Source organism: Aristolochia californica, unplaced genomic scaffold (assembly GCF_029961685.1).
Source record: "Aristolochia californica isolate CCGP_79_NKW_82.1479 unplaced genomic scaffold, dmAriCali1.0.hap1 SCAF_13, whole genome shotgun sequence".
Classification (NCBI taxonomy): domain Eukaryota; kingdom Viridiplantae; phylum Streptophyta; class Magnoliopsida; order Piperales; family Aristolochiaceae; genus Aristolochia; species Aristolochia californica.
The window spans coordinates 2792657-2815469 of record NW_027181804.1 but is presented as its reverse complement, the minus strand read 5'-3'; the positions used below and the strand labels follow the sequence as shown (position 1 = coordinate 2815469).

Sequence of the window (22813 nt, the reverse complement as noted above, 5' to 3'; positions counted from 1 at the left end):
GGATTACCAGGGACACACTATAGCAGTTGGATCCAAATTTGTTCGAGTACTACCAGAGTCAATGGGAGTCCGACTTGACAAGGTCGAGTTTTTCCTAGCCCGGGAGAGTTGATGGGTATATCTCTCTTGTGCCACCGATTACACGAGTCTATACTTGAAGACACCGGACTACGATAAGACCCACTACATTGTGGTTGGGAAGTGAAAGTGTTTTGGACAGATTTATTATTATTTTATTTTTCTTTATTTTGCATCGTCCTTAGAAGTAATTATTTTATTTGTTTAAGGGTATTTTGGTCATTTTAAAAATATTTTAGGGTTTTGGGTCGCTATTTAAACCTGTTATGTGTGTAATTGAACATTATTGAATAAATTGAAAATTTTCCCTTCACTCAGTTGATTTTTTTCCTCTCCCGCTGGTTTCTCTTCTTTCTCTCTTCCTTTCTTCTTCTGTCTTTTATTTCCTCCAATTCCCCTTCGCTGAAACTGCCCGACGCTTGTCCCGTGTCAATTATCTTTAACAGTGATGATTTTCAGCTCATATGATCCATGAATTTGTTTTGCAAGTGATACTACAATCCCCAACAATATGATGTTAGGCATATTGAATTAAAGATTTTCTAGAGTTCACTTACCATGAACTTGTGAGGCCCAACTTGGTATATAGGAATTGTAGTGGGGCAAATTTGTGTGTGATAGGTTTTTAGTCTAGCTCTCTGAGTTCCATCACTCTTGAGTTTTTGGCACATTTTTTAGGTTCCTTGATAGTGCTTTTCCCTGAAGAGAGATAGTTGGTGACTTACAAATGGAAAATACCAAATAAGACAGCCCTTTTGGTTGAAAACACTGAGAATTCAATGCTTAAAATGAGATAACTAATTATTACAGATTGACCTGGTTTTTGTTTTGTGACCAATCCTTAAGCTTTTTATACTAAGATTGGATAATTGGTTCCATAAATAAATCTTATGTTTTCTAGCATGGAATTATGGCTTCATGATCATTTCAAACTATTTTTGTTTGTTTTTGTACCTGTTGCATTGAGTATGTCTGGTTTTTGGTATTATCATTCTAATGTGCACTCTGTGGCATATATATAGGGCAATGATTAATGAAGGGAAGAGCAACTCTATTCTTGTGAGTGGAGAAAGTGGAGCTGGTAAAACTGAAACTACAAAAATGCTTATGAGATATTTGGCATACTTAGGTGGGCGGTCTGGTATTGAAGGAAGAACAGTTGAACAACAAGTTCTTGAAGTATGATGAACTTGATTTGTTTTAGATTTCTTTGATTTCTTTTCTGAGCATTTCATTCCTTCTTCTTGCTTTATTTTATGAACAAACTGGAATTATTGATACTTATTTTGTGCTTGTTTTTGAATTTGGCAGTCCAATCCTGTTCTTGAAGCCTTCGGTAACGCGAAAACTGTTAGAAACAACAATTCAAGGTAAGTTTTATGGGGGTCTTCTTAAATTAATCAAGCATGAAACCTTATGGTCGTTTTTTTTTTTTTAAAAATCATGACGAGACAAAAAAGAATTTTATTGAAGAAGTTTCAAGGGGAGCAAAGAGTCTACAGTGAACAGCACAAGCTATATAGAGAGAGGGGTGTGCTACCAAGTGACGTTTAGGTTTTCACATAGGTTTTCAACTTCATCAAAATACATTGAGAAGCAGCTGGGGTTTTTTTGAGTGCAGAGTCCCCTTCTTTAACTAGAGTGGCTGAAAATCTTCAGTCCCTGGAGTAGGGGTATCAATTCTGGCACGGTTGCATCCCTGTGACAAAAGAGTGCAGAATAACCAAGAAGGATGTTTACCTATGGAGTTTCTGATCACACCATGCCTTCCAGCCGGACCTTGACTGACCCACAAACTACTATTAAAGTTTAACTTTAACCACCCTATGTGAGGAGGAGACCGGGAACTAGACCTTCTGCTTGTTTTTCAATTTAGAGATGCAAGATTAAAAGTGCTCCAGTATATTGTGCATGCTCAAAAATTAGGAACATGGCAAATATTTGAGAATTGTGGGGCTCAGATCAGTACATGCAAGCTCCATATTTTTATATGTTTCCGACCTTAACTTTTTGGCTGCTCATTGGTTTCTGCTAAAAGCTGCACTATTATAGTACAAACTGTTTTTTTTTTTTTTTGAAAGTGTATTATAGTACAAATTGTGTTTCCATGTTATTTGCATTAGTAGCACTATAAGAGGGTGAAGTATTCAACGTCCCTTAACCTTTAGTTTGGAGTTTAGGTAGAAAGTTCATGGTTTTCTGCATTTTGAATCAGAAAGGCCCTTGCATTTTTTCGATACCTGCCTATTTTACCAATAAAGTAGGCAGTTTGCCTGAAACTTGAAATGCTATAGCGCTTATAATTTGTTTAGCATATCAAAATACCTTACTGCCTTTAGCTTTTCATGTACAATGAAGTCGTTTCGGTAAATTTGTGGAGATCCAATTTGACAAGAATGGAAGAATCTCGGGTGCTGCTATCAGAACTTACCTTTTGGAAAGATCTCGTGTCTGCCAAATATCAGATCCAGAGAGGAACTACCATTGCTTTTACCTCCTTTGTGCTGCACCACCAGAGGTTTTTATATCCTATCTGGAACTTTTCTGGGCCTTCTTCTTTTATTTTCTCTGCTTAGGACATTTATGTTACCATCATGTTGTGAAGTATAGCTACTCTCAGCAGCTGACATTATAGGCAGTGCAAAAATAATGATTTATAGAAATTTCAGGTATCGGTTTTTCTCTATATTCTCAATTTCTCATTAGCATGCTCAGTTAGATTGAATTTCAAATGTACTTTCTGTGACAAAAATGTCTTACTAGTTTCATTACATCATTTTCTGCCTCCTGATAATTTATATTGTGCTTGTTGAAATTGATGATACCTTTTTAACTGCATTTAGATACAATTTTTTTTTTAAAGGTACTAGTTATTTTATTTGTCGAAGGCATCTGATTGAAGTACAAGCTGGGATATTGGAAAAGAACAACTTTGCAGCTAAATTGAAATGCTGTCATGAATAAGTCTCTTCATCTTTTTTATACCGAACTTCCTAACCATCCAATTTACAGGATATTGCAAAGTACAAGTTGGGGAACCCTAGATCATTCCATTACCTTAACCAATCTAATTGCTATGAACTGGATGGTGTAAATGATGCTCATGAGTATCTCGCTACAAGGAGGGCTATGGACATAGTTGGAATCAGTGAGCAAGAGCAGGTCAGTTTTCCTTTTGACTTGCCGATGTCTTCTTATGAGATTCTTTGCAGTCCACCTTTCTGACTGCAGGTTCTTGTCTTAAAATAATTAATCAGGAGGCCATTTTCAGAGTTGTGGCAGCCATTCTTCACCTTGGCAATGTTGAATTTGCCAAAGGGCAGGAGATAGATTCCTCTGTGGTTAGGGATGAGAAATCTCGGTTTCATCTTAATTTGACAGCAGAACTCCTTATGTATGTACTCTTTACTTCGTTTGAACTGTCCATAAGAAATCTATTAATAACACCTAACAGGGTTTTCTTCCCCCCTCTCTCAAAACATATATACAACACCTGTCTTTCAAATCTCTTGGTTGGCTAACTATTTTGCGTTTGAACATCTACTATCAGGTGTGATGCCCAAAGTCTGGAAGATGCAATGATTAAACGAGTGATGGTCACACCAGAAGAAGTTATTACCAGAACTCTTGATCCTGAAGCGGCATTGGGCAGCAGAGATGCTTTAGCAAAAACCATATACTCTCGCCTATTTGATTGGTAATGAGGATACTTTGGGAGGGGAAATTTGTGCTAATACATTTCTAGTTCCTTGTGGGTAGGATAGTTTTAGATTATATCTGCTGACCTTGTATGTAATAAGAAGTACAATTTTGTGTACAGGTTGGTGGACAAGATTAATATATCAATTGGTCAAGACCCAAACTCAAAGTCACTAATTGGAGTTCTTGATATTTATGGATTTGAGAGTTTCAAGTGCAATAGGTAGGTACTAATTGAAGGATAGAATCTTTCTGAATTGCCTATACAGGAGGCATACTTGGTACAAATCACGGATGATCTGTTTACCATCTTCTTGGGGGTGTCAGGAAATTGCCAGCCAGCCATACAGTGATTGGCATCTGGAATCCAATTGTTGTCAGTTATGGCTCACTTTGTGGCAACATTTTTTTTATTGAAATTGTTGCCACAAAGTGGATCATAATTGATGGAAATTTTAGCAGTTGATCAACTTTCAAATAATGAAAATTTTCATCCCCATCTTGTAAATTTACTGACGGCTGATTCTTAGTATGGAGCTGTCTTTGACTTACCTCTTTTGGGGGGGATTTTTTCTTTTCTAACAAAATATCTGCCTGTAAAAAAAAAAAAAAAAATGAACCATGGCTGACATCAAGAGCTTCCTGAAATAAGTCAGCATTACCTTGTTTTCACCCTAAGAAATTGGTTGCACTGAGAGTTCCTTTCTGATGATAAGATGTTCTGCGGAAAGCAAGTTTTCAGTTAGTTCTCTTTGGGTGATTGTTCTTATAAGTCTGCAAAATAGTTTCCAATTAGTTCTAGTTTCTTGTAATTGTACTCATATTCTTTTCGGCGAACAGTTTTGAGCAGTTCTGTATAAATTTCACAAATGAGAAGCTGCAACAACATTTTAACCAGGTGAGTTAGCTATTAGAAGATGTTTATTGTCCTAGATGTCTTCTACTTTTATTTGTCAAATTCTAATGGTTGAACCTTTGCACATGCAGCATGTCTTTAAAATGGAACAGGAAGAGTATACAAAAGAGGAAATTAACTGGAGCTACATAGAGTTTGTAGACAATCAAGATGTCTTGGATCTGATCGAGAAGGTTCATTTGTTTCCTTTACTCTCCTTTAATAATAGAATCTACACTCAATGAGGAACATGGTGTACCTGGATGTCTCTTGATTGTTTTAGACGTGAATGCAATGAATGATTGTGAGAGCTTTATTTGAGTATTATTTCATATATCTATCTATGTATGTATCCATCTATATCATATCATATATATATATATATATATATATATGTGTGTGTGGGTGGGTGTGGGGGGGGGGGGGGGGGGGGGGGGGGGGCGCTAACCAACTTAGAAGCCTCTTTCCCAACTAATAAACTCAATATTTTTGTACTCACTAATCCATGTGGGACTATTCCTTAACACTCCCTCTCACGTGTATGCCCTCATTTGTGGCTCCACATGTGGATAATTTGTGTGGAGGCCCACATATGGGTACCTGCTCTAATACCGTGTGATGTTGGGTCCAAGGCCCATCCCAAAATGACTAACCAACTTTGGAAGCTTCTTTTCCAACTAATAAACCCAAGATCTTTGTACTCACTAATCTATGTGGGACTATTCCTTAACAATATGTACACTTGATCAAACTTCATTTATTCCAAAGATTTGGTTGACATCGTATAGTAGTACAGATACGATTCTATTGCTTTAAGACATGATAAGCTCTTTTGACCTTCCATCAGTAGGAATATTTAGAGTCTACAAATGGATATGTAAAACACTCCAGTGGAATGTATATATCTCCTGGATGGTGATGGCCAAAATTGATGTTTCTATACTCGTTTGTGCTTTCTCTTAATAAAAATCAGCATCTTTACAAAAAAAAAAAAAAAAATTGATGTTTCTAGTAATTTATTATTTATATAATAGTTGTAGAAACAGAATCAGTTCTTTTCCTATGATGGTCTGCATTCTTTATTCTCCCAATGCCTTTTCTATAAGGAATTTGAAGATTATCTTTGACTATGCTCAGGACATAACCATAACCTTAAAATATTTAACATTTGTCATTTCTTGAATATTGATACCTAATGTTTGTTTTAAGCTTCCAAAAAGTAAAGGTTAAAGAGAGAGAATGAGAAGGAGAGAGCTTGGAAAACAGAAATTGAGAAATGAAATTCTACACATCCCCTTTACATGAAAATTGGTCTGTTGACATAGTTTGACATGTAAAGTAAGATTACATCAAGAAATATAAATAATGACAAGGTAAAACGACCAAAATGCCCATGTTCTTGTTTTTCAACATTCCCCCTCAAACTGAAGAGTATATGTCAAACAATCCTAGCTTGTTGCAAAAATTCAGGAATTCACGCTTTCCCAGTGCTTTAGTTAGGATATCACCGAGTTGATCACCAGGTCAAACATACGGAGTAGTTACTTCTTTCTTCATTACCACATCTCGGATGAAGAGACAGTCTACCTCTATATGTTTTGTTCTTTCATGATAGGCTGGATTATTTGCAATGAAGATTGTTGCCTGGTTATCACAATACATAGTCATAGGATTCTGTTGATCGAGGCCAAACTTCTGGACAACAGATTTTATCCACATTAGCTCACTGACAGTGTGGGTCATTGTTCTATATTCTGCTTTTGCATTGTACTGAGCAACAACATTCTGTTTTTTACTTTTTTAGTTGACTAAATTTCCTTCAAAAAATACACATTATCCAGTGGTTGATTTTCTGTCAAGCTTGGAGCCTGCATAATCAGCACAAGAGAAAACTTCAATTTTCAAGTGATTATTTGGTTTGAAAAGGAGACCTTTTCTTGGTGCTCCCTTTAAATATCTCAAGATTCTTTGTGCAATCTCTAGGTGAATTTTACGTAGATGCTCCATGAACTGGCTCACTACACTCACTGCAAATGAAATATTTGGTCTAGTAACAGTAGCATAGATGAGTTTGTCTACTACCCTTCAATACATTGTTTTATCTTTTTGTTTTGGACTTTGATCATCATGAAGATCAACTCCTACTTCCATAGGTGTATCCGCAGGTTTAGCCCCCAGAAGACTATATTCTTGAAACATTTCAGTAACATATTTTTTCTAAGTCAGTGTTGTTCCTTCTTTGCTTCTTGCTACCTCAATACGTAGAAAATATTTCAACTGACCCAAATCCTTAGTCTGAAAGTGATTCGCCAACTGGGATTTAACTGTTTCAATACATGATCTGTTACTCCTAGATGAAATGATATCATCTACATATACCAGTAAGATAATAATTCCAGATGATCATTTCAAAATAAATAATGAGTGATCACAATGACTTCTACGAAATCCCATGGATATAACCACTTGGCTAAAATTTTCAAACCAAGCTCGCAGACTCTGTTTTAAGCCATAAATAACCTTCTTTAGTCGACATACATTATGTGTCTCCTCCTGAGCAACATACCCTGGGGGTTGCTCCATATAGACTTCTTCCCCAAGGTATAAGAAGGTGTTTTTAATATCTAGTTGGAATAGAGACCAACTATGATGGACTGCAATAGAAATAAGTATATGAACAGAGGATATGCGAGCAACTGGAGAAAAAGTCTAAAAAAACATCCACCCCTAATGTTTGTGTATACTGTTTTGCAATAAGAAGAGCCTTATACCATTCAATTGATCCATCTGAGTTATATTTAATAGTATAGACCCATCGTCATTCAACTACAACAACACCTGGAGGTAAGTCACATAACTCCCAAGTCCTTCTATCTGTTAATGCTTCCATTTTAACATCCATAGTATTCTTCCAATGAGGTTGATCGAAAGAGTGATTGCCCTAAACTTATGGTAGTGCAAGTGGAGATGGACAAAGCAAACTTTCTAGTGCAACGGTCTCCTTCACATTGAAGGGGACTCAAAGGTGGTCATTAGTTAATGTGAGTGTGCATCCCCTCCCCCGTGGTGCCATTGGGACGTCTTTCGGGAGATTCTAGAAATTGCCTCCTTATTTTCTTGTATTTGGTCTCACATTCTGAGATCCGATAATTCGGTAGCATATGTGCTTGCCAAGCAGGGAGCAACCCTGCAATTGCTTGTTGTTAGGGATCTTCTCCCTTCTCCTTTGTAATTTTTCTATTGTTAATTATACATCTTTATAAAAAATAAAAAAAGATAAAGGACGACGGGTACCTTTACGAACACCTTTCCGAAGTAAGTTTTAACTCTTTTAACACTAATTGTATCCACATGAGTTCACTACTAGTATGAGCCATGGATTTGTATTCTGCTTCAGCATTAGACTGCGCCATTACACTTTGTTTTTGTCTTTTCCAACTAATAAAATTCCTTCCAATAAAAACACAGTAACCAATGGTGGACTTCTTGTCAAGTTTAGAGCCAATATAATTTGTATATGAATATCCTTCAACCTTGAGATGATCATATGGAGTATGCAATAGACCTTTTCCTAGAGCTCCCTTCAAATACAATAATTTTTTTTGTGCAGCTTCAAGATGAATTTTGCTTGGAGATTCCATAAATTGTGTGAAAAGTATGAAAAATCCAGAGCGAAAGAGAGGAGGGAGAGTGAGAAAGTGGTAAGAAAAGTGGCACAAGCTCTGATTGAGCTGCATTGGGGATTGTGCATGACTCCCAATTCTATTTATTAGGTTTTAAGTCATAAATTACAAAAATAACAAAATGCCCCTCTTACATAGAGAACATGTGTTCCCTTATAAGTCCTCTTCCTATGAATATAAAAATTTGTACAAAGACTAAATCAAACATGTTGAACAAGATAGTGCCATAATATAAAATATCTGATCATGTAAAATGGCCAAAATACCCTTGAGTTGATTTTCTTACTCCCCCTCAAACAGAAGCATATATATCCATGAGACCCAGCTTGTCACAAAAGTTTATAAATTCACGCTTTCCTAATGCTTTAGTGAAGACATCTCCGAGTTGATCAACTTAACGAACATGGGGGTGGTCCATGCTGATTTTCCAAACTTATCCCAACATTTATCAAAATTATGGTTGGACTGTCCACAATGAACACATTTTCTATCACCTCGTCCATGATCTCTTCCTCCACTATCATTTCCTTGTCCTCTACCTCCCCCTCTTCCCCTGGCTGTTTCAAATCTAGTGGGAATAAAAGACAGGTAAAGGGATGCAGCATCTGAGGCCTTAATGTCTCGACTAGTTCTAGACACAATTGCACTTTTTGATCTAATTACTCTTTTATAAGTTTTTTCACAATAGGGACATCATCATCTTCTAACATCTATGCTCATCGGGCCTCATATTCTGGTCCTAATCCATCCAAAACCTGGCAACTTGTATTTGACCTTCCTTCGCACGTAATTCAAAATCTGCAGTGAAGGGGTGAAGCACTGCTAACTCCTCCATTACCCTACGCATCCTAGTAAAATATTTTGTAATTTTTTTGTCACCTCTGTTCCTACTTACGGACTTTACATACACCTCGTATACCGGAGACAAGTTGCTTTCCTGGTAAAAAATAGATTCAGGAATCTTCTACATATATGTTGCAGTGTCACAATTGATAACTTGATTACTAACATGAGACTGCGTAGAATTTAACATTCAGGTTTGAACTTGATGATTCTTTGCTTCTCAATCTTCAGTTATGTGATTAGGAGGATCCTCCCTTATACTTAGCATTCCTTTTTGCTATAAGAAATTTCTTGGTGGCTCAAGACCAATTCAGATAGTTAGCCCCATCTAGTATAACAGCCATTATTTGAACATAATCCTTGTTTTCTGCAAGATTAGTATTCCTAGGAGTAATAACCTCTCCAGAATCAGCCATAATAATTCCTCCTTATAACCACAATAATAGCAGTAATACGAAGCCAAAAAGACCTAACACTTGTAATAAACACCTTTTATAGTGAAAAATAGGTATGTGCAATACCTGTGAGCCCCACACTTTGAAATACTGAATTAGGGTTTACAAAAAAAACCTTTTGATACTCAATAACTTCTTCTAATAATAGTGTAAAAAATTGAGGATGAAATTTCATCAATTATAAGAGGCCTTGTGAAGTTTCCATAGGCAAACTTGTGTCCCGAGCTGGGTGATGCAGGCATTATGTCCCCATATTGCCCTTCAAAACTTCATAAGATCCTTGTAGGATCACAATATCACACCGTAACTACTTCAGGTAGCAACACAAGCCATTAACCCTTAGGATAAAGCACAAAGAAGAATAAAAAACTGACCTTTGATTTCAATCAATAGAATATAATTGAGAATTCCTTGTCATGGAAGAACTCACATCTTTTAGGAAGAGAAAAATTCAACTTCAGGCTTGAATTTATGGATCGAATTGTTTTGATATTGTTGAAGAGAAGATATGGAAGGCTCTTACGTGACTCTCACAGTAAGAAGTCTTACAGAGCCAAAATTAATATGGTAGAGTCTTACAAGAGTCTCAGTTTAAAGGTGTTTATGTTAATCTTCTATTTAAGTTGAGTTGTTTAATTATGTTATCCTGGGATTGCTGGCTTTGGGGGAGTTATCTCGGATCCCTCCGGTAATAAGTGTTTCTCTTATGCTGGCCCAGTAGGCATTTCTGACTCAATGTCGGCTGAGCTTCCTGGCCTCCTCAACGGGCTTTGTATTCAAAGACAATTGTAGTGGCCCGCTCCACATTGAAGGGGACTCGAAGGTGGTTATTGGTTGGTGCAATTGTGCATCCTCTCCCCCATGGCGCCATTAGGACATTTTTCGGGAGATTCTAGAAATTGCCTCACTCTTCTCTTATATTTGGTCTCACATTTCAAGATCTGCAAATTCGGCAACAGATGTGTTGGCCAAGTAGGGAGCAACTCTTCAATCTCTTGTTGTTAGGGATTTGTTCCCTCTCCCTTTGTAATTTTTCTCTGTTAATATATATACATCATTTAAAAAAAGTTGTTTAATTATGCTAGTGTTAGGATTTAAACGCCCTAATTCCAAACTAACGAGAACAATAATAATAATCGCGAAAGAAAGAAAAAAACAAGCACGGAAACAAACAACAAGATTTATACAGGTTCGCCTCAAGGTGAGACTACGTCTGTCTTCTGCCGTTGCAGTAATCCACTATGAAGATGAAGTAGTTTGCAAGAGAAATTGCATACTTACAGGTGTTTCTCTCTAACCTCTCGGGCTGCAACTCGAGATGCTCCTCGGATTAAGATGATTAAAACCCTAATAGCGGTGCCCCTCAATTATGAAGAGAAAATTAGGGTAACCGCGACCAACTCAACGTAGGGTGTTAATTAGGGTCCACAACTTAACAGATAGGATCATCTTTTAGTGTTTGACTTTGGGTGTAATTGGGACAAGGTTACTTTAATTTTAATTGGATTTCATTTCTTTCCTCTATTATAAATAGTGGCTTATGTACTCAGATTACAACAAGTTAATGAAATTTTTCTCTTTTCCAAAAATTCAACAGATACCATGTAAGAAAGTAAAATAGGAAAGAAATTGAAGAGAAATGATAAGAAAAGAGGAAGAATGGATGAGAAAGGGCTGTCGTAGGATCACAATAGTGCACCATAACTACTTCAAGTAGCAACACATGCCATTAACCCTTAGGATAAGGCACAAAGAAGAATAAAAAACTGACATTTGACTTCAATTAACAAAATATAATTGGGAAATCCTTATCGCGGAAGAACTCACATCTTTTAGGAAGAGAAAAATTCGACTTTAGGCTTGAATTTATGGATCGAATCATTCTGATACCATGTAAGAAAGTAAAATAGAAGAGAAATTGAAAGAAAAGAGGAAGAATGGGGCAGAAAGGGCTGTCATATAGCCTGCTGGATGGGAAAGAAATTGATCCCCCATCAGGTTTTATTTCCCACTTGAGTTTTTTTTTTTCCAAAAAAGACCAAAAAGCCCCTAACTTAAGAATTTATACACGTGTATATAAAACATCTTCCTAAACTCACAGAATTTACACATTAAGCACCTCTTTTTAGATTCTCTATTCTGGACCCTTTTATCTCCACATGTGAAAATTACTAAAATACCCTTAATTTTAACAATCTTTAATCTGGTTTGCTAGCTTTTCCTTGATTACATTAACAAGATGGGTTTCAAATATAGCTAGGGGAATTGGATAAGAAGTTGTCTTGCTTCCTCCTCTTTCTCCCTTGTTAGTTGCCCTACTTGTTATTGTTGAATTTCTGGAGAAGAAATAATAATTCACTGACTTGGTTATAACTGAGTATAATGAGCCTCTATTTATGATAGAGAAAATAAGTAGAAGTAATTACAATTAAACCACTCATGTCCCAGTTACACCCAAAGTCTTAACTTCCAAAAATAATTCCTAGAATAATTAAACAATTGAACATAAATAGAAGACTAAAATAACTAAAACGTTTTTTAGGTGAGACACTTGTATGAGACTTCTTCTTGTGAGACTCCTATAAGATTTTGCCATATTAATTATTGTCCTGTGAGACTTCTTGTAATAACAGTCATGTAAGACTCTTCCATTCCTGCTCTTCAAACAAGCTGGAGTTTATAAATTCAGCTTGCAAGGAAATAGATTTTTGGTCTTCAATCTTCTTTGGCTGAAAATGTTTTTCAAATTACACTCCCTTAACTTAGATATTCTGGTCACATGAAATATGATGACCACAACACGTGAATTCTTCATGATAGATTCTATCACCTACCTTGTCTTTCATATTTCTTCTTTTATTCTCCCCCTCAAGCTGGGAGGTAATGGTAATGATACCAGCTTAAAACAAAAAAAATAATTGTAATAATTATCTCCTCCATCAAGGTGTCCCAAGGATAAGTACTCAACCTGTTTTGGGTGATAAAATAAAAGAAGTCGAAACCTACACAAAGGTTTCAAGCATAAAATTGTGATAATAATCTCCAAACAATGTAATGACTGTCACTCAAATGACGGTGATAAAACAAACCCACTTAAGGGCACTAGTAAAAAAGTCACAATGGACTTACAAAACACCCATAAATAATAAAAAAAGAACCAACCCAAGCAATTTTATAAAGGATTGGCCTAACAAGATTCCAAAAAGGAGATGGTAGTTGAAAGGTAGACAGAGTAAAAAGGTTATGGGTGGCTGACGGTAGATAAAATAAACACCACGATAATAAAATTAGAAGGAGATTGCAACAGTAGAATTGTAAAAATAACAAACAAGTTGGACCAGATATGGCCTCAAAGAACTAATCTTCATCACCATAGAATCTAAAAATTTAAGAAGTGTTATTATCATATCCTTTTCATCAATTTTACCACTTATTATTGTGTCTTAGATGAAGTTACCCTTTTTTTCCATTTTCATTTACTCAAACATTGGCATCTCTTCTCTTCGTGCAGAAACCTGGAGGAATTATTTCACTTCTTGATGAAGCTTGGTAGGCTCCTATACTGCTGTTGGCCTATGCCTCTGTTGCTTCTAGTAGAATTCTTTTGACTGCTTTATTTCTCCTGTTAAACATCCTCTGACATGCCTGCCTGCCTCTTACAGCATGTTTCCCAGGTCAACACATGAAACATTTGCTCAGAAATTGTATCAAACATTTAAGAATAATAAACGATTTAGTAAACCAAAGCTTTCACGTACTGACTTTACCATTTGTCACTATGCTGGTGAGGTATGGACAAGTCTTTTCTGTTCATTGCTTTATATTTTATGCCATTAGTCCTTAATGGTTGCAGTACAATCTCTATATTATCTACAGGTGTCATATCAAGCGGATCAATTCCTTGACAAAAACAAAGACTATGTTGTGGCAGAACATCAAGATTTACTGACTGCTTCCAAGTGCTCCTTTGTGGCAGGCCTGATTCCTCCACTTGCTGTGGAGGCCTCCAAGGCTACCAAATTTTCTTCCATTGGGTCACGTTTTAAGGTATATCCATTGTTTTTAGGACAAAATAAATTTTATTCATTGGTTGGGGCTACTTAGGTCCTGTTTCTATTTGTATGTAATATGAAAAAAGTCTGAGTGATTGTTTTAAACCATGTACAGCCTGTTGAAATTTTGCACTTATTTTATAAAAGGATTGGGTATCTGTTTATAATCGGCTTTGTCATGTTACTGTAATGTCATCTATGGTGACTTCTTGCTCTTTTTTTTTTTTTTTTTTTGAGAAATGGCAGGTTCTCTGTTATGATTTTGCTTTAAATGAGTGGGTGATCCTTTTGTTCTTGATATGGACCTTTTGATTACAGTATCTTTTCATGAATTTTGATATACTAAAAAAATTATATTGCAGCAACAACTCCAATCTCTGATGGAGACCTTGAGTTCAACGGAGCCTCATTACATCAGATGTGTGAAGCCTAACAATGTTCTCAAGCCTGCTATATTTGAGAACTTCAACATTATCCAACAATTGCGTTGTGGTGTAAGTTAACTGTAAAGAGTTGTATCAAAATTAATCAACTTTATCCTTGTTGACCAATGTTTTCATTATTTTATGTCTGCAGGGTGTTCTTGAGGCAATCAGGATAAGCTGTGCCGGATACCCAACTCGACGAACATTTTATGAGTTTCTTCACCGTTTTGGTGTCCTTGCTCCAGAGGTTCTGGAGGGAAAGTATGTCTTAAAATTTTGCTTTTTTGGACAACCATGCCTGTGTGTATATGTGGTGCATTCAAACCTTTGATTGAGAACATGGACTCCATATTTAAATGTTGAACCTATATATCTGATGTTCGTGGTACTTGCAGTTTCGATGAGAAGGTGGCATGCCAAAAGATTCTTGATAAAATGGGTTTGGAAGGTTATCAGGTAATTATAATCTTTGCACACATTTCTGATGCTTTTGGTGCACCTAAAGGAGGAAAGGATTTTATCTCAGGGGAAGAAAAGAAGAAACAGGAACAAGTTTATTTCAGAGGGGAAAAAAGCTAGAAAGAGTTACTGTGCATACTATTCATCAATTTCACGCTTTTTTATTGTCTGTGTTGGCTTTAATAGATTGGGAAAATGAAGGTCTTCTTGAGAGCTGGACAGATGGCTGAGTTGGATGCAAGAAGAGCAGAGGTGCTGGGAAGGGCTGCCAGAACTATTCAAAGACAAATCCGTACATATATTGCTCGGAAGGAGTTCCTCCTCCTGCGCAAGGCTGCCACTCATTTGCAATCTCGTTGGAGAGGTATTCAAGACTGTTGATTGTTGTTCCCTTTTATGAAGTACGTTTTAGTGAGGTGCTTGTGTCATGTAACTACAAAAACCTTTTATGAAACCAAAATATCCGTCTGATCTGTTGTAATTGAACAAGTGGCCCATGCATCAAAGGCTCCTTTTGGTGCTGCTGTGGTTACTTGATAAACTACTAATAGAAGGTAGGAAGCATGACAAGAGAGTCCACAAGAAGAAAAATAATGTCAAAAGTAATATTATAAATACAACTTAATTTGTCTTAGTGTTATATGGGACACACAAGGAAAAAGTAGTGTCAGTAAAAAGTTTGTTCTGATAATATGTGACACTGATGAGAGGATCAGGTAATACTGCTCTGAGAGAATCAGAAAATGATAAGACAGTATGACTGAAAATATTATTTGGAGGCTGTTCTGTGGCTTCAGAGGGATTGAGAGAGAAAAAACTGCTGTTTTAACAGAAAAGTAAAACTCAAGTGCTACCATTTTGTAGGGAGACTTGCTTGCAAACTGTATGAGCATCTTAGACGGGAAGCAGGGGCCGTTAAGATTCAGAGAAATTTGCGCCGCCATCTTGCCCAAAAATCCTACTCAAATTTACGGTTGTCTGCCATTACTTTGCAAACTGGCTTAAGAGCAATGACTGCTCGCAACGAATTTCGGTTCAGAAAGCAAACTAAAGCTGCAACCATCTTCCAGGTAACCTTTGATTCTAGTAAAATCTTTTGCTATCTCCTAAGACAAAATGACCTTGCACACAATTTTATTACATGGATGCACTATAATGCCGAAATAATTATGTTTTGAAAAGGTTATTCTAACAGCTTATACGAGTAGGGTCTGAATACACAAGTTAGTAGAATGTCACTTCGTACGTTTATGCAAATTTAGTGTTACAAGAATCCTCTTTCTCATGGCCCTAAAGAAAAGTTACAAGAAACCTTCTGGTTCTGTGACCTAAATCTATGTTCCGCTCATGTGGTTCTGTTAGAGCATCTGGCTCACCATGTACACCCACTGTTACTGATTAATCGATAGTTTATACCATAGCTCTTCAATTAAGATTCCAAGTAAAAAATCCTAATCACTAAAAAAAAATTAAATATCTACATAAGCTGAAAATTGATTCACCAATTTTCATTTTTTCAATATAAGTATTTGTGAAGCCTCTCATTAGCTTTTCTAGAAAAAAAAGTATTTTTGAAGCTACTGTTTGATTGTTGAATCATTAAATCCTTCTATTGGTGACAATGCAGGCTCAATGGCGTGGTCATAGAGCTTATTCATATTACAAACGTCTGCAGCTGGCAACTATCACTTTCCAGTGTGCTTGGAGGCAGAGACTTGCACGTAGAGAGCTTCGGAAGCTCAGAATGGTTTGCTCCTATATCTTAGTTTGATTTTTTTTCCATTTAGAAAAGCATTTGACTTTTTTGAGTTGAGGGTTACCATTTGAATTATCTCAAGAGGTTATCTGTTTGTTGATACCTTTATATCTCTATGTGTATAGGCTGCAAGAGAAACTGGTGCTCTTAAAGAAGCGAAGGACAAGCTTGAAAAGCGTGTGGAAGAACTTACTTGGCGTTTGCAATTAGAAAAACGTTTAAAGGTAATTACTGTTAATTTAATACTGTTCGTAGTGGTGAACAGTCTAGTCCTTATGTCTCCAATCCTTGGTTTTTCTTCAATTGCTGTGGTTGACTTTCGGAACCAGGTTGATTTGGAAGAGGCAAAAGCCCAAGAAATTGCTAAGTTACAGGATGTTGTACATGCTTTGCAACTGCAAGTAGCAGAGGCTAATTCACTGTTGATTAAAGAAAGGGAGGCAGCTAGAAAAGCTATTGAAGAAGCACCACCTGTGATCAAAGAAACACCTGTCCTGATCCAGGACACGGAAAAAATCGATTCCCTGACCTCTGAAGTTGAAAATCTTAAGGTAATGCTGAAGACTGTTTTGGATCATGTCTTAATTGCACCATTTTTTTCTCAGGTTTGCTTTCCATAGTTCTTGGAAGTATAACCATGTAAAATTGACATCAAGTCAAAACATGGTTGCACCTTCATCTAGTGAACGATGTAAAATCCTTCTCATTCTAAGAAAAAGCAAATTAAATTTTAGAGTCTGTTATTATCTTTATGTGAAAATTGCATGTATTTTGTTGCTATAATAACAAGTAAGAATAGAAAAGCTAGGGTTTATTGCTACTTGAAGGAACAGTTTGGAGGTATTAACACATTCTTTGTAAAGTTAATTCTTTGATTTCTTCCATCTGCTGTATGTAATGCGATAATTGGCAGAGTGATATTCTTCATTTGCAGGTTTAGATGGAAAAAATGTTGCTTAAACAACCTTAAGTAGTCATTTTATTTTAAAACAGAGGAAGCTGAAATAAGTGGAAACATACTTCTTTTATAATAGTAGTAGAGGTGTTTTTTGTGAGTTTTTGGTTGTTTTCCAAAATTAAGATTGTATGTCAAAATTAAAAAGAGCAAATTAACTGTTATTTTTTTTTATAAAAGAGCAAATTAAGTGTTAATAAGTCCAAGAATGGCAGAGTGATGTTCTTCATTTGCAGATTTAGATGAAAAACATGCTGCTCAAACAGCCTTTAGTAGTCATTTTTCCTTTAAAACAGAGGAAGCTTACATAAGTGGAAACCTACTTCTTTTATAAATGTTGGAGGTGTTTTTAGTGAGGCTTTGGTTGTTTTCCAAAATAAGTTTGTATGACAAAATCTAAAATAGCAAATTAAGTGATAATAAGGCAAAGAACTTGGAATCCTCCAATTGCTTCTTCGATTTTGAACTGATTTTTTTTATTCTTGAGCCTGGATTCAATTCTCATATGAACAGTCAATTGCATTTGAGGAGTGGCTATTTCAACAAGCACGTTTAGATTGTTAATTATGAACTAACATTCAGTTTTTTTTTTCTTTTAACTTTTAACTAAGTTGATTCTCATTTTGGACAGGAAAATGACAGAGTGAATAAAGAACTAGTACAATTAGTATCTCATTTCAAATGCCAAGTGATTTTTAGTTAGACATTAATGAATTTGTTTAAACCGTACAGGCTTTGTTACTGGTGGAGCAGAAGGCATCAAATGAGGCAAAGCATGCATATGCTGAAGGTCAGGTTAAAAATGGAGAACTAGTTCAAAAACTTGAAGATGCGGAGCGAACAGTTGACCAGCTTCAGGATTCTATGCAAAGGTTATTATCGTGATCCAGTGAACTAGGAAAATCTTTCTCACAGCTAACACTGCTCCCTCAAAAAGAAAAAAACTTGAGTAAAGTGTTTAATAAACTTCCTTTTCTGTCACTCAGGCTGGAGGAGAAACTTTCCAACCTGGAGTCTGAAAATCAAGTGCTTCGGCAACAAGCTCTTAGCATTTCTCCAACAGGGAAGGCTTTGGCTACAAGGCAGAAAACAACTATTATACAGGTACTGATCTTTTCCCATACTTTCTCCATGAACATTTACCATGTGTTTGGACACTAATTTTGTTCGTTTTGTATACACAGAGGACTCCTGAGAATGGAGCTATACTTAATGGTGAAAAAGCAACCCCGGTAAGTTGCCTTAGACATGTAGTATTTCTGCTATCTCATTCGTGGGAAAAAGTTAAAAGACAATATATTTCTTTGCGTGCCAACTATTTTAGGACTTGAGTCTAGTTGTAGCTAATCCAAAAGAGCTTGAAACTGAAGAAAAGCCACAAAAATCTCTCAATGAGAAGCAGCAGGTAAGCATTTTAAGTTTTTTTACTTTGACTTAATTAATCAGTAACTCAGGATTGGGTTTCTGGTCAATTTAATGGTTCAGAATTTGTAACTTCTTTCCTTGTATTTTTTCATATGCTTTCCGGTACAGGAAAACCAGGACTTGCTTATAAAGTGTATTTCTCAAGACCTTGGATTCTCTGGAGGAAAGCCTATGGCTGCATGTCTGATATACAAATGTCTTCTTCACTGGAGATCATTTGAGGTTGAAAGAACCAGCGTTTTTGACCGTATCATCCAGACAATAGGATCAGCCATAGAGGTACTGCAAGATTTTCAATTCCAAGCATTTGTTTTTTTTCCATTCTGTTGGAAGCTTCTGCTAATGCCGGATCCTTTTATTTGATCTCCGTTATTGCAAAGTATACATGTTGCTAATGTATATCTATCATTTTCACCTGAAGGCCCAAGAGAACAATGATGTACTGTCATATTGGTTGTCAAACTCTTCCACCTTATTGTTACTTCTCCAACGTACTCTGAAGGCTGGTGGTGCAGCTACCATGACTCCACAAAGGCGGAGATCATCATCTGCATCTTTGTTTGGGAGAATGTCTCAAGTAATCAACAAAACATTGATTAAGTTGTTAGTTGATTCAATTTCGAAAAAAATAAAATGTTGTTAGTTAATTCTACGTACTTCCATTATTACTGACTTTCTTCATTTGCTGCTTTTCCTTAGGGACTTCGAGCATCTCCCCAGAGTGCCGGCCTTTCATTTCTAAATGGTCGACTAATTGGTGGCCTGGATGATTTGAGGCAAGTTGAAGCCAAGTATCCAGCCCTGCTATTCAAGCAGCAACTTACAGCTTTTCTTGAAAAGATCTATGGAATGATAAGAGATAACCTCAAGAAGGAAATTTCACCTGTCTTGGGTTTGTGCATCCAGGTATTTGAATCTATTGTTTGGTCAATCTCCAACTATTCTTATTGTTCATTATCATCCTCTATATCTGTAGTTTTCCGTTTTGTTTATAAAATTACTTGCCAAAAAATGTTTTTTTACATAATATTTGAATCTCCTATTGTTCAAATGTCTATTATTCGGAACCTTTACATCTTTTCACTATGGTGCAGGCTCCTCGGATGTCCCGTGCAAGTTTAGTGAAGGGGTCTCGCTCACATGCAAATGCTGTGGCTCAGCAAGCTTTAATTGCACATTGGCAGAGCATCGTGAAGAGCCTCAATAATTACTTGAAAACATTGAAAGCCAACTATGTGAGGGATTTTTTTTTTTCTTTGCTCTTGTTAACATTATTATCTTCTTCTAGCTACCCCTAGATGTGTGGAGTATCTTTCTTCATCTAAGCTTAGGTCCATGTTCTGCCCTATTTATAGTATATTTTAATAGTATTTGCATCTTCTCTGATCAACCCACTTGAATTTTCAGGCTCCCCCATTCTTAGTGCGCAAAATTTTCACCCAGATATTCTCATTCATCAATGTGCAACTGTTTAACAGGTTAGTTTTCCATTTCTTTCTATTGTAGAGTTCCTGTCAGTTCCAACCAAGGGAGTTTTTAACTAATGTTATTTGTTGATGCTTTCATTTCCCAGTCTCCTTCTACGGCGAGAATGTTGCTCTTTTAGTAATGGGGAGTATGTGAAGGCTGGATTGGCAGAGTTAGAACAGTGGTGCTATGAAGCAACTGAAGAAGTAACTATCAGTGTTGTATTTTTCTAACATGTTCATTAAATGCTGTATACTAAGAGTTGTTGTTCATTCAGTATGCAGGTTCTGCTTGGGATGAGTTGAAGCATATCAGGCAGGCAGTTGGATTCCTGGTAAACCACTTATCTTCTAAGTTTATCTTATCCTTCTCTTTTTCATGCCCCAAATTTGTTTGTGTTTTGGTTTAAACTTGTCTTTTTCTCCAACAATCCCAGGTGATACATCAAAAACCCAAAAAGACATTAAATGAAATAACGAAGGACCTTTGCCCGGTATGTGACTCAAGTCAGCATGGGAGTTGCTTCCAGTTCATAGTCAAGTTTGGTCTTGTTAAGTATTTCCTCTCTTTTTTCAGGTGCTCAGCATACAGCAGTTATACAGGATAAGTACGATGTACTGGGATGACAAGTATGGCACGCATAGTGTTTCTTCAGATGTAAGTGAATCCTTATTTTTTATATCCTTAACATATTAGTGTGTTGTTTGGGTTTGCTAGCCTTCAGTTCCATTGGCCTAAATGTTTCTTCTACCCTGACTAAGTCTCGATTCATTATGTTTTTCTTTGGAAAAAATTTCTATATGTATTTACTTCTCTTATGAAGAGGCAAAAAAAAAAAAAAGTGAATTATAATGTTTAAAGTATGCTAAACCTGAAAGGGTTACTGCATCATGATTTTGTATCTGAAGCCGAAACGTGCTCACGTCTCATCAGAGGTTAAACTTTTGGTAGATTTTTTTATTTTGTCCAAATGTCTTTATTTCTTGATGGTTCTGATTGTTCTCTGCCTTACAGTAATTGATTAAGAAGAAAAGATTATCTGTGGCAGGTTATATCAAATATGAGAATTCTGATGACCGAGGACTCCAACAATGCTGTCAGTAGTTCTTTCTTGTTGGATGACGACTCCAGGTAAGAATACCATGGGAGCAAGCAATATGTTTCATATATTCAGCCTTTCCTCAGTAATGTGCTCACTCTATAATTGGTCCTTGTCATTTGATCTATTAGAGAGGGACATTTCTATAGATCATTTTTTATGATGCTCTGTAGAAATGCACACACTTATTTGTCCTACGTATTTGATCTATTAGAGAGAGACATTTCTATAGACCATTTTTTATTACAGTAAAAGGGAAATTATCGAGGCTGTTTAAAAGAGCAAACTGACGTCAACAAATCATTTAGCTATGTGGCTTCTTCTGTATCTTGAATGTTTTGCAGTGAAATGATACATTAACTATTCCATCTTGTTTTATGTCTAATTCCTACTTTCTCCTCTGATGCAGCATACCATTTACAGTGGATGATATCTCCAAATCAATGCAACAGATTGATGTCTCTGACATTGATCCTCCACCGCTCATTCGTGAAAATTCAGGTTTTGTATTCTTGTTACAACGTTCAGAATGACTTCTCGGAACCTAAGAAGCATGCCGACTTTCAGAATGAACCTTCCCATCATTCTTCTTCTGGACAACAAAAAGTCATGATCTCGGCCTAGGGTCAGATCTCTTCATTCCCCAACTTGTGCATATGTTCGCATCTCCTTGTGTAGTATTGTTTATTTTTCCCTCCACGTTCATTAGAAGGTCTGGAGCCAAGGTTAGTTATACATGTTTTGAATTTTATTCCTTATTTGGATTGATTGATTTGTTTTGTGTCCTAGGGCACACAGGTCGTGTTAGAGGACATATGCCTTGTATTGTTTAAGAGGTTATATGCCCTTAAGTATGATTCAGTGATCCTTCTAAGAAATGCACCGAGTCCATTTGGTTAGTAATTTTCTGCTTTTACTGGTTGCCTTTGAAAGTTGCCTTTGTACCCATTCAAATGATGTATTGAAACCCCATAGAGGCTCACATATTTGTTGTATGCGACTTTGTATTTAATATGTACAGATTTATTTCACTGGAGGCATATTTCTAATAGAATGTAGTATTGGTAAAGTGGTACATGACTGAATTTTTCGTTTCTAAACCTCTTGATGCTTCTGGAAATGGAGATCAACATTCACTCGGCAAGGAATACTGGGATTTTTTTTTATATTTCTATGGGTTTATTGAGAATTATTTACCTCTTCTGACTGAAAGCTGTGTACGTTAAGAATCTTATATATTTTTCTACGTTGATAAAAACGCTGGCACCATCTGTTGCCTGCTGTTATGCGTATCAAAGTTCATGCTTTTGTAGCTTTTTTGGGCTCTATTTTTAAAAATTACAGGAACTTCTCTAAATTTAGGTGGCAATTTTCAATTTTTTCTTCTTTTTTTTTTCGTCACAATTACTGCAAACTGATTTTGACGAAATCTTGTGGGTAATCCATCCTTTTGGTCTGTAGTGTTTTTTTTTTTTGTTTGGAAGGGTGATGATTTTATTTCAAAATAGAGCAAGAAAATATA

General features: G+C 36.3%; 1 protein-coding gene across 1 annotated transcript in view; it reads left to right on the top strand.

Annotated features, from left to right (window-relative positions):
• Positions 1 to 22360, top strand: part of LOC137948092 (myosin-17-like) — a 42828-nt gene extending 20468 nt beyond the window's left edge. The window contains exons 5-39 of the mRNA XM_068794037.1: positions 1101 to 1257; positions 1390 to 1448; positions 2437 to 2596; positions 3091 to 3240; positions 3336 to 3472; positions 3629 to 3775; positions 3899 to 4000; positions 4618 to 4675; positions 4765 to 4866; positions 13165 to 13202; positions 13316 to 13442; positions 13530 to 13700; positions 14068 to 14199; positions 14282 to 14391; positions 14526 to 14586; positions 14776 to 14953; positions 15454 to 15659; positions 16217 to 16336; positions 16471 to 16569; positions 16675 to 16896; positions 18033 to 18172; positions 18287 to 18404; positions 18485 to 18532; positions 18625 to 18705; positions 18834 to 19004; positions 19147 to 19302; positions 19425 to 19631; positions 19820 to 19960; positions 20133 to 20203; positions 20299 to 20398; positions 20470 to 20526; positions 20629 to 20685; positions 20769 to 20849; positions 21241 to 21323; positions 21701 to 22360. Coding sequence (XP_068650138.1) covers positions 1101 to 1257; positions 1390 to 1448; positions 2437 to 2596; positions 3091 to 3240; positions 3336 to 3472; positions 3629 to 3775; positions 3899 to 4000; positions 4618 to 4675; positions 4765 to 4866; positions 13165 to 13202; positions 13316 to 13442; positions 13530 to 13700; positions 14068 to 14199; positions 14282 to 14391; positions 14526 to 14586; positions 14776 to 14953; positions 15454 to 15659; positions 16217 to 16336; positions 16471 to 16569; positions 16675 to 16896; positions 18033 to 18172; positions 18287 to 18404; positions 18485 to 18532; positions 18625 to 18705; positions 18834 to 19004; positions 19147 to 19302; positions 19425 to 19631; positions 19820 to 19960; positions 20133 to 20203; positions 20299 to 20398; positions 20470 to 20526; positions 20629 to 20685; positions 20769 to 20849; positions 21241 to 21323; positions 21701 to 21824 — 4171 coding nt within the window. The 3' untranslated portion in view covers positions 21825 to 22360. The remainder of the gene's footprint in view (positions 1 to 1100; positions 1258 to 1389; positions 1449 to 2436; positions 2597 to 3090; positions 3241 to 3335; positions 3473 to 3628; positions 3776 to 3898; positions 4001 to 4617; positions 4676 to 4764; positions 4867 to 13164; positions 13203 to 13315; positions 13443 to 13529; positions 13701 to 14067; positions 14200 to 14281; positions 14392 to 14525; positions 14587 to 14775; positions 14954 to 15453; positions 15660 to 16216; positions 16337 to 16470; positions 16570 to 16674; positions 16897 to 18032; positions 18173 to 18286; positions 18405 to 18484; positions 18533 to 18624; positions 18706 to 18833; positions 19005 to 19146; positions 19303 to 19424; positions 19632 to 19819; positions 19961 to 20132; positions 20204 to 20298; positions 20399 to 20469; positions 20527 to 20628; positions 20686 to 20768; positions 20850 to 21240; positions 21324 to 21700) is intronic.
• The last annotated feature ends 453 nt before the right edge of the window (positions 22361 to 22813 follow it).